Here is an 11,601-nt window from a genome sequence, read left to right as displayed (position 1 = left end):
TTTGGATTTGAATGCGTTGCCTTAAACTCTGTGCCTCAAACCCCATAATGACAATGCAATGTGATGCGTAAAATAACTAAACACACAAATCAAACCCTATTTGTGACAATTGTAGTAATGATGTAAGTAGGGATCGTTCTAACCGGGGATTAACTAGGGGTGCTAATCTAATATAAATTGATTCAAAAACACAAAAACTAAACTTAAAGACTCTAACAAGACTACTATGACTCAAAACATATTTAAAGCACTCAAAACTGCCTAAAACAATCAAATTGACTCAAAAAGAAACTAGAACTTGATTTGGACAGAATCCAAAGTGTTTATGACTCCAAATGCTTAAGAACACAAAATAACACAGATTTGAATGACTAAGACTCAACAAAATATGGGGGAATTGTGTTTGGACGAAATTAAATTAATTTGGCAGATTGTAAAGAAAACAGATTGTAAGACAAAATTGTGATGAATCAATGGATGATGGAATAGCTAAGGGTTTCTTCTCCACACATGAAATATATGCAACGTAAATCAATTTCCAGTTATCAATTCAATAAGTTATGAACCTCGACACTCCAAGTTAATTAGGTCCGCTTAAATTAACCTTCAGATTTCCCTAGAATCATTGAATTGAATGAATATGCATCGCAAACAAATTATTCCTAACAAGTTCTCTATATGAACAGCATGATAAAGACACAAGTTAGAATCATTACGTTCTTTGGAAATCATAAGCATCGACAAGGCATTTGTAACTATGAAAAGCATGATACTTTTGCCAGGAATCTACTTAACACGATCGTGACTAGCGACCTTCACTACTTGCGAATATAAATTCATAACGATTAGGTGAAACATATTTATATCCTAGCACCAAATTCAAGCATGCAAATTAAGTGTGCACTCTCAATCAACATGCAAGAATAAGTTCTAAATCCAACGGTTAAGCAAATTGTATTCACGACTTATGCAACGATAACTGGAAGTAATCAACTTATTTCACATATATAATCATGGTTTTGAATACACCCTTAGCCAAAACAAAATTAGCCAATCATACTTAAAGCAAAACAAAGATTACATGAATTAGACATTAAAATCCAAAGAAAGAAAACACCTAGAATGCTCCAACTTGGCAGCAAGTGCATCCAAGATTTCTCCTTTCCCTTGCTTGCGGCAGATTGGTTTGTGGACAGGTTTTGGGTAGTTTTATGGTGTAGAATGGATAGGGAATGGTATGGAAAGGTTTAGGGTGAGTGTGGAGGAGTGTTTGATGGTTGGAGGGTGGTGGAGAACTCGGCAAGGAGGGTGGAAGAAGGTGGAGTGGTTGTTATGTTTTCTGGGCACTAGAATGGTGTTTTTGGGGTGTTTTGCTGCCTAGGGTGTGTATGGACGAATTTTCTATGATGAATGATGAATATGGGAGATGGTAACCTTGGCCAAAGGGTGTAAACATGTATATATAGGCCCCAAAAACCCTAGAGAATCAGGTTAGGCAATGGAGGAAGTGCACAGCAAGGAGGGTGAATTTGTGGTGTGCAATGGTCCAAGGATGAAAATGAAGTAATGATGCAAAGTATGGAGGGTAAAATGGAGTGGTGTTGCAGCTAAGGAGCATGAATGATTGTGCACATTGAATAGAAATAAAAAGGGAGGTGAAATGTTTCAGAAATGAGTCAAAGGTGCAGCCACATGTGTTGTACACGGCATGGGATTCCAAAGGTGGCTGATGGAGCATCAATTGGTGCATGTAATGGTTGTGAAAGTGGTATGAAATCTGATGGGTGAAGGGAACAAGAGGTATGCAGCAATTGAGTGTAATAATTAAATGTATTGAGGCATGAAATCAGAAATAATGTAGGGGACAAGGGTGATTAAGCATGGCATGGGAATCCAAAGGGAATACAATGTGATTTGCACGGCAAGGAAGGTGCATTGTGGAGTGACACCCTTTTGTGGCTGAGTTCTTTATCCTTTGTACAATAATTCTTCACATTCTTAGCCTCTTTAGTCTTCAATTTCGTCCATCCACCTTGCTCTATGCATTTGCTATCCATTCCAAACCCGAAACTGCTCCAAAGGCCTCCAAAATGCATCTTCTTGCATACTTTGTCCTTAGAATCTGAAAACACACAAAAATGACTTTAAACACTAAAATAACTAAGAAAACACAACGTAAATGCGCAAGAACAAGCTAACTAAGTCGCATAAATATGCTCCTATCAAATTCCCCCACACTTAGCTTTTGCTAGTCCTCGAGCAAAACAAAATAACTAAACAAAACAAAACCAACAAAACGAACAAAACCCAACCTAAACCTTCCAATGTTTGCCTCAGTGATTTCCAATGCACATGACATGTTAAAAATTGTCATCCCCACAGATTTTAGTTGTCTTCACACTTAAGCACATACTTAATCATAGTCACCACTTACTAGTTCACATTTAAGCAATTAAAACAATGTTTGGAATGTAGTAACATGCCTTAGAGAATTTGCTCAAGTCCTTACAAGATATTCACTCAATTTTCACTCAGATTTTCTAACTACACACCCTATACTAGTTATATGTGAGAAGATTGATGTAAACATGAAAACGAACGCTCACATATATGTATTACAAAGAAAGCGATTTCTGGAGCATGTTTAGATATGATCTCATGAATGGAATGCTACTACTTAGATGTGAGAACCAGTGACACCATATGCTCATACCAAATTCAAACTCCACAAATTGAAACACATAACACTCAAGATTAAAGTCAAAGGTTGTAACGGGGCTTGGGGTGTTGGCTAACAAATGAAAGTAAGGGAAAACAAACGTTCTTAAAGCAATAGCAAATAAAGTAATGAACTTGAACTTAGAATTCACTTAGATTGCAGAAATCAACTTTTAGACATAAGGGAAAGATTTAAACAACTCTTTAGGGTCAAATTCAACTTTTTTTTTTTTTTTTCATAGCACGAATTTTTCTTTTCTTTTCTTTCCACCCGTGCCTATGGCACACTACTTACATGAGAAACACTCCCCCCACACTTGTTTTCTGCCAAACATTACTCAAAAGGAATTCAATTTGAATCATGCTTTACTATGCTTTAAGAATAAGGTTATGGATGGTCCTAATCTAGGCTAGGTGAGGATAACGTGGGTTCACAAAGAACGTAGGCTAACAAGGCTCAATGGGGTTAACTTAAACAAATAATGAAGTAGGATACACGGCAATTTGGCTTTGGTGGTGGTAACTACACAACTTCATCTTGAATATGTGTTATGCAAATCAATATCATGCTTTGAATGAAATGGGCATGAGTTCTAGCATTTGGAACTAAATGATGAAACGCCTTCTAAGTAGTAACCAAGCAAAGAAAAATGAGATCATGCAACGACTTTAGAAAACAATAATGCACAGATTATCAACTCTCCAAATAACGTTTAGGCTCAAGTCTCACAAGGTTGTAGCGTTTGTTTGAGTTCCTTCCTTCAAGCATGTTACAAAAACTAATTTTTCCTTTATGATTGCATGTTAATTCATAAATTATAACCACAACCAAGCATACACCAAAGAGTAAATCAAATGTTCATCCATGTTTATAACTCTCTTTAACAGTCATGTAATTAAAAACCAAATCCTCATCATTGTGTTGGAAGGTACCCTAAGACACAAACAAAAACAACTCTTTTTGGTTTTTTTTTTTTTTTTTTTTTTTTTTCAAAACAATTTTTCAAATTTTTATGAGATTTTCGGATTTTTATGTCAAAACACACTAAAATACTCCAAAATACCTTAAAAACACTTAAAAGAGCAAGGAACAACATTAGAAGTAATGGGTGATAAACTCCTACGAATTTCATGCAAAACAATGGTTACCCCCCCACACTTAAATCAAACATTGTCCTCAATGTTTCAAGCATAAACTCACTCAAAAACAAGCAAATAAACAAACAACGAATAAACATGACAAGTATAGCAAAGTAAACAAAAAACATAGACAGAGTAGAGTTTAAGAACGCAAATCTGGTTTTGGAGATAGATGATCTTGTTATCTTTCCACAGCTTTGATCTCGAACTGGTTTGTATTTTTGAGTGAGAAATATGAGAGTTCCTTGGTTGTGCAGTCTGCATTCTTCTCTGCTTGTTTCTTCTACATGGCAAGCAGACACGAGGTAGAGGTGTTGGTCTGTTTCTTTCTTCAATCTTTCCAAGTGCCCACCTCTTGCTTTCTTTCTCCTTGTCCCTAGCTGAGGATGAATTGGCAAATTGTCTCCACATGCTTCGAGGTATCATTTTCACTTCCCTTATGATGCGGTAGACGAAGCGAAAGCATAAGATGATGAAGATGAGTACTCGAGAGCAAGGCTAGGTAAGCAATCAGGAAGGGGTTCCAGGCAGTCGGTTCTAGATCGGAAGATTGATACTAAGTGCTGGCTGATTACTCGCTTTCTCCTTGTCCCTAAAACAAAGACAAGGAGAAGGACAGGGAGAAAGCATGATATGAGATACTCTTGCTTTCAACCTTCATGATATGAAATACTTTTGCTCTGGATGGGTTGTTCGCAGGAGTATCCCAAGGAATGAGGAATACAGAGTGACTCGAGAGGGTTTGTTGGAAAGCCATTTCAGAGAGGATGAAAGGTTAAGTGAGGCTGAAAGTTGGGTGAGGCTGCCTCACTATGAAGTTCAACATTTATAGAATTTTCTTAATGGCTGGGAAAGCATTGTTCCATTACTCGTGTCGGCAAGCCTGAGATAATTTAACAGTAGACTTCACGTGTATTCCGCTTCTCCAGAAATCTTCGACAGATTGCGCGTGATTTACGCAACGCAGATGTGCAATTGACAGATACTGACACGTCTTGATAAAGCAGATGCCTCTTTAATATCCGGAATTTGCGCTTTGAGTTCTGAGCTTCGTTGAGGGCAGAGATTGCATGTGACAAGTGCGGACAAATCTAGAAAAGGAAGATTGGCCCGTAGTTTCAAGCCCAACTTTTGAGAAACCGAGTGCCTCCTTGATAACTGGAATCGGCCTCATCGAGTGCTGTTTTTTTATAGAGGTGCGTAGTTCATTTCAAAGTGCATTGAAATTCCGCTTGTAAAACTCCCCTTTGCACTTCTAACCTCTGGATTTTAGCCCATCTCTTCTTTCTCCAAAACCTCTAAAATATGTCTGGCCCTTCCGACCGTCGTTTTGACTTGAACCTTGGTGAAGAGGCAGCCCCGCCTTCTCCAGACAACATATGGCGCCTATCCTTCATATCCCCTACTGGTCCTCTTACTGTTGGGGATTCGGTGATGAAGAATGACATGACCGCTGCGGTGGTGGCCCGGAACCTTGTCACTCCTAAAGATAACAGACTGCTTTCCAGACGGTCTGATGAGTTGGCTGTTAAGGAGTCTCTGGCTCTTAGTGTGCAGTGTGCGGGTTCTGTGTCCAACATGGCCCAACGCCTATTTGCTCGAACCCGTCACGTTGAATCGTTGGCGGCTGAAGTAATGAGTCTCAAACAGGAGATTAAAGGACTCAAGCATGAGAATAAACAGTTGCACAAGCTCGCACACAACTATGCCACAAACATGAAGAGGAAAATTGACTAGATGCAGGAATCTGATGGTCATATTTTACTTGATCATCAGAGGTTTGTGGGTTTGTTCCAACATCATTTGCCTTCGTCTTTTGGGGCTGTACCGCGTAGTGAAGCTCCAAATGATCAACCTCTAATACCTCCTCCTTCTGTGGCCCCACCGACTGCTGAGACTCCGCCGACTACTGAGACTTCTCCTAAGCAGCCTTTGTGAAGGCTTCCTCTTGTATTATGCTGTGTTTCTTTATTTCCCAGTTTCCTGTTCATTTCCATGAAGTTTAATGTTAAAATCCTTTGCATATTTGTTAATGTTTCAAAATAGAAAACCATACCCAAAAAAAAAAAAAAAAAATTAAACAAGCAATAATATTAACAATCATGGCAGAATAAATGGGTTGCCTCCCAAGAAGCGCTTGCTTTAACGTCTTCCAGCCAGACGATGCCACATTGATCAACCTTCATGGGAACCCACAACATAGTGGGTTGTCTCCTCCACATCATGTTCTACAAAGCTCTCGTAGTAAGGCTTCACGCGATGCCCATTCACCTTGAACTCTTGACCTGTTTTGAAACTACGAACTTGGACTGCACCATGAGGAAAAATATTAGTAATAACAAAGGGTCCAATCCAATGTGAACGTAGCTTACCCGGAAATAGACGAAGACGAGAATTAAACAACAACACTTTTTGTCCAACAGAGAAGGACTTGGTGCGAATCATTTTGTCATGAAAGGCCTTCGTCTTTTCCTTGTAAAGTCGAGCATTCTCGTAAGCTTCATTCCGTATTTCCTCAAGTTCATTCAATTGAAGCTTACGATGAATTCCCGCCTCATCTACATCCATGTTGAACTTCCTCACGGCCCAATGGGCCTTGTGCTCCAACTCTACAGGTAAGTGACATGGTTTTCCATACACAAGCCGAAAGGGGGACATTCCTATGGGTGTTTTGTAGGCAGTCCTATAAGCCCACAATGCATTTTCTAACCTCAAGCTCCAATCTTTTCTTGTTGGCCCAACTGTCTTTTCCAGGATCTATTTTATCTCCCGATTCGACACCTCGGCTTGCCCGCTTGTTTGAGGATGATAGGGTGTCGAAACCCTATGTGTAACGTTGTACTTCTTAAGCAGTGCCTCGATTGTGCGATTACAAAAATGTGAACCTCCATCACTTATAAGAACTCGAGGCATTCCAAACCTAGCAAAAATGTTAGACTTCACAAATTCTGCAAGCACTTTGGAATCGTTAGTCCAGGTGGCTTTTGCTTCCACCCATTTGGAAACATAATCCACCGCCAACAAGATATAGAGAAAACCATGTGATGACGGAAAAGGACCCATAAAATCAATTCCCCACACATCAAATATTTCAACAGAAAGTATAGGGTTTTATGGCATTTGATCCTTAACACTTATATTACCCATTCGTTGACAACGATCACATGTAAGGCAAAATGTCCTAGCATCCCTAAAAATGGTTGGCCATTAAAACCCACATTCTAAGACTTTAAAGGCAGTGCGTTGGGTGCCAAAATGTCCCCCACATGCATATGAATGAAAGAATGTTAAAATAGATTGAAACTCAGATTCATTCACACAACGGCGTACAATCTGATCGGGACAAAATTTCCAAAGGTATGATCATCCCAAACATAAAACCTAGCATCATTTTTAAGCTTATCACGTTGATTCCTATTAAGTGTGCTAGGGATATGTTTAGACACTAGGAAGTTCACCAAATCTGCATACCAAGGCTCACTTACCTGAATAGACATTAATTGCTCATCGAGGAAGGTTTCAGAAATTGGCGATGCTTCCTCATGCACCATTCGACTTAGGTGGTCAGCCACCACATTCTCCACGCCCTTCTTATCCCGAATCTCAATGTCAAACTCTTGTAGAAGCAACATCCATCGAATTAGTCTAGGCTTGGCCTCATTTTTCATGAGCAAATACTTGAGAGCTGCATGATCAGTAAAAATAATAACTTTAGTACCAAGTAAGTATGATCGGAACTTATCTAATGCAAATACCACAACAAGTAATTCTTTTTCAGTGGTGGAATAATTTAATTGAGCATCATTTAGTGTCCTAGAGGCATAATAAATAACATGAGGTTGTTTGTTCTTTCGCTGCCCCAAAACAGCACCAATCGCATAGTCCGAAGCATCGCACATCAACTCGAATGGAAGGCTCCAATCTGGAGGTGTGATAATGAGAGCCGAAGTAAGAGCTTCTTTTAATTGCTTGAATGCCATGGAGCATGCATCATCAAACTCGAAAGCCACCTCTTTTTGAAGCAATCGGCATAGTGGTTGTGCAATCTTGGAGAAATCCTTTATGAAACGCCTATAAAAACCTGCGTGACCAAGAAACGAACGAACCTCTCTAACCGAAGTTGGAGAGGGTAAGTGACGAACAAGGTCTACCTTAGATTTATCCACTTCAATGCCTTCTTCAGAAATAATATGTCCTAGAACAATACCTTGCTTAACCATGAAGTGACATTTTTCCCAATTAAGCACAAGATTCGTTTCAACACAACGTTTCAAAATTAAGGTCAGATTACTCAAGCAATGATCGAATGAATTACCAAAAACGCTAAAATCATCCATGAATATCTCAATAATTTTCTCCACATAATCAGAAAAGATACTCACCATGCATCGTTGAAATGTCGCAGGGGCATTGCACAAACCAAATGGCATGCGCCTGTATGCAAAGGTGCCAAAGGGGCATGTGAACGTTGTCTTTTCTTGGTCCTTCGGAGCTATCACAATTTGGTTATATCCGGAATATCCATCAAGAAAGCAATAAAATTGATAACCGGCTAACCTTTCTAACATTTGGTCCAGGAATGGCAACGGAAAGTTATCCTTCCTTGTCATGGCATTTAACTTCCTGTAATCAATACAAACACGCCAACCGGTCACCACACGAGTGGGTACAAGCTCTTGTTCTTCATTCTTCACCACCGTGACTTCGGACTTCTTTGGAACAACCTGCATGGGAGACACCCAACGACTATCAGAAATAGGGTATATAACACCACAATCAAGCAATTTTATAACCTCCTTCTTTACTACTTCCAACATGGGTGGATTAAGGCGACGTTGAGCCTCCCGAGATGGCTTAGCTCCCTCCTCCAAAAGGATGCGATGCATGCACGTGGTGGGACTAATGCCTTTGATGTCTGCCAAGGTCCATCCAATGACAGATTTGTGCTCCTTTAACACCCTTATCAACTTGTCTTCTTCTTGGGCCGTGAGTGAGCTAGATATGATGACGGGTAATGTCTGATCTTCTCCCAAGAAAACATACTTCAAGTGACAAGGTAATGGCTTCAACTCCAGTGTAGGTGGCTGCACAATTGATGGAAGTAACTTGTTAGCCAAAACCGAATCTAAAATTGAGAGTGGAGACTTACCAGATTGTGAGGGTAACGACGCGAGGGCCGCGACCATTGCAAATACTTCACCACAAGGGGGCACGACAATATGATCAGATTCCATGCCGTGGGTTGCAAGGATTCCCCCACCCTCATTTCTTGCTCCTATGCCGTGCACTAAGGCTATTTCAAGTGCATCGTCGTTCATTCGATCCAAATGTACCTGTGCCAAAGAATTAACAATGTCAATAGCAAAACAAGAATGGTCCTCAATTGGATATTTAATGGTTTCAGAAAGATTAAAACGAATAATGTCCCCATCAAACTCCATGGTCAATGTTCCCATGAACACGTCTATCTTTGTTCTCGCTGTCTTCATGAATGGTCGGCCTAGCAAGATTGGCAATGATGGAGCATGGCTCGAATCCTCCATTTCTAAGACATAAAAATCTGCAGGAAAGATAAGATGATTGACCTGCACTAAAACATCCTCAAGGACTCCCTTGGGATATGCGTTAGAACGATCGGCCAATTGAATTATAACACCATCCTGTTTTAACTCACCAAGGTTCATTGATGCATAAATGGAATATGGCATAACATTAATAGAAGCACCTAGATATAACATGCATTGTTCAAATCTAGTGTTTCCAATTATGCATGGGATAGTAAAGCTCACTGGATCCTTACACTTTGGAGGTAACTTTCGTTGCAAAACTGCGGATACATTTTCACTTACTTTCACAACTTCTTTAGTTGAAATTCTTTTCCTAGTTGTGCATAACTCTTTTAAAAACTTTGCATACTTGGGCACTTGCTTAATAGCATCAAGTAAAGGAATGTTTACTTGGACTTTTAGAAAGGTATCCAAAATGTCCTTTTCGCTTTCTTCTTTCTTCGATTGTGCAAATCTGCGAGGGAAAGGAATATTTGGCGGATTAGTGTTCGAAATCACAACATTTGGGACAATCTTACCTGGGGTGGACGGATGGGAGGTCTTAGATGGCTGCAGCATGGGTGATGCTACCCTTGCCGTGGGGTAAGTTTGCTCTTCTTCTTCAATTTGTATCTTCTCATCTTCCTTGTTTCTCACTTCTTTTCCACTTCTTAGTGTGATAGCTTTTGCAGATTCGAAACCAACATTGGGATTGACCACCGTAGTGCTTGGTAACTTACCACTTTCACGGAATTGTCCCAAAAACTCGACCATTTGGCCTATTTGCTTCTTTAGCTCATTAACCTCCTTTGCTTGGTTCTGCATTCCCTGCGCCAGTGTGGTTAGTAACTGATATGTTTTATCGTCATTCATAGACGTACCTGTGTTGGGTTGGGATGATTGTGCTTGAGGAGGTGGTTGTGGTGCCATTGGCCTCGGAAAGAAACCCGGGGGTTGTCGGAATCCACTTTGTTGGCCATATTGTGGTGCATCTCTCCATCTGAAATTGGGGTGGTCACGCCATCCCGGATTGTATGTATTGGAGAAGGGATCACCTCTTGGTTGGTTTTGATTCCCATAACCCACAACATTTGCAGATTCCCACCCTCCATTCTCAATTAATTGAGGGCATTGATCAGATTGGTGTCCTTGAATAGAGCATACACTGCAGATTGTAGTTTCTTGCGCTTTGGGGCCTTCAACAAACTGCGATAACATAGACGTAAGGTTAGCCATTTGGGATTGTAACTCAGAAATAGAACTTACCTCATTTACATGATGTGGACGTGGGGTGTCTCTTTGCCCAACACCTTCATATTGGTGTGCATTGAGTGCTCGATTAGCAATGAGAGTTTTGGCATCCCTAGGTGTTTTATCCACTAGAGCTCCTCCCGCGGATGCATCTAACATTTGTCGTTCAAGTGGTAAAAGACCTTCGTAAAAATATTGAAGAAGTAGCTCCTCCTTCATTTGATGTTGTGGACAAGAAGCAACAAGAGCTTTAAAACGTTCATAATAAGATGGAAAAGATTCACCTTGGCTTTGCTGAATTCCACTAATCTTCTTGCGAAGAAGAATGACTCGTGATGTCGGAAAGAACTTCTCTAAGAAGGCTCGCTTCATACTCTCCCATGATGTGACAGTTCCGGGAGCCAACTCATACAACCAATCCTTGGCCTTCTCCAACAAAGAAAAGGGAAAAGCTTTCATCTTCAATATGTTGCTATCCACATTCACCGGTGTCATACTTGAGCATACTACTTCGAACTCCTTTAAGTGCTTATTGGGGTCCTCCATTGATAACCCATGGAACTTGGGTATATGATGTAGCAAACTTGACTTCAACTCAAATTCATCGGTCTTCTCAGGGTCTGCCCTAGGGTATTGGATGCAAAGAGGGGCTGCATTGGCCAAACTCGAGGCAGAAAGCTCCTTGATGGTTCGATTGTCTACTGCCATGGTTGGTACTTCCTCTTCACACCTTGCCGTGGCCTCCTCTTCAACCTCAACTTCTTGCTCTTCTAATTCAGGTTCGAGACTAGGAAGATTAGTCTTTTGCAACCTCTTTTTGTTGGAAGTATGCCCACAAAGCCACTCATTTGATGTAATAGCTTTTTGGAATACTTAATGTATTAAACTTTTATATGTTTAATGAAGGGAAAATCTTATTGTTAATCACTATTTATTGTATCATGTG

At 40.2% G+C, this 11,601-nt stretch overlaps 2 protein-coding genes across 2 annotated transcripts; both read right to left on the bottom strand.

Moving 5' to 3' along the window:
- Positions 1 to 6,033: 6,033 nt before the first annotated feature.
- Positions 6,034 to 6,516, bottom strand: LOC139191863 (uncharacterized). Its single transcript, XM_070812893.1, has 2 exons — positions 6,231 to 6,516; positions 6,034 to 6,167 (listed from the first exon to the last, which is right to left on the bottom strand). The coding sequence occupies exons 1-2, from the start codon at positions 6,514 to 6,516 to the stop codon at positions 6,034 to 6,036; spliced, it is 420 nt and encodes a 139-aa protein (XP_070668994.1).
- Positions 6,517 to 6,615: 99 nt separating this feature from the next.
- LOC139191862 (uncharacterized) lies at positions 6,616 to 11,363 on the bottom strand. The gene is made up of 5 exons (XM_070812892.1): positions 10,740 to 11,363; positions 9,708 to 10,610; positions 8,408 to 9,191; positions 7,344 to 7,543; positions 6,616 to 6,795 (listed from the first exon to the last, which is right to left on the bottom strand). Exons 1-5 carry the CDS (start codon positions 11,361 to 11,363, stop codon positions 6,616 to 6,618), a joined length of 2,691 nt encoding a protein of 896 aa, XP_070668993.1.
- Between the last annotated feature and the right edge of the window lie 238 nt (positions 11,364 to 11,601).

Source organism: Malus domestica, chromosome 15 (genome assembly GCF_042453785.1).
Source record: "Malus domestica chromosome 15, GDT2T_hap1".
NCBI lineage: Eukaryota > Viridiplantae > Streptophyta > Magnoliopsida > Rosales > Rosaceae > Malus > Malus domestica.
This window is presented reverse-complemented; position numbering and strand designations above follow the sequence as displayed.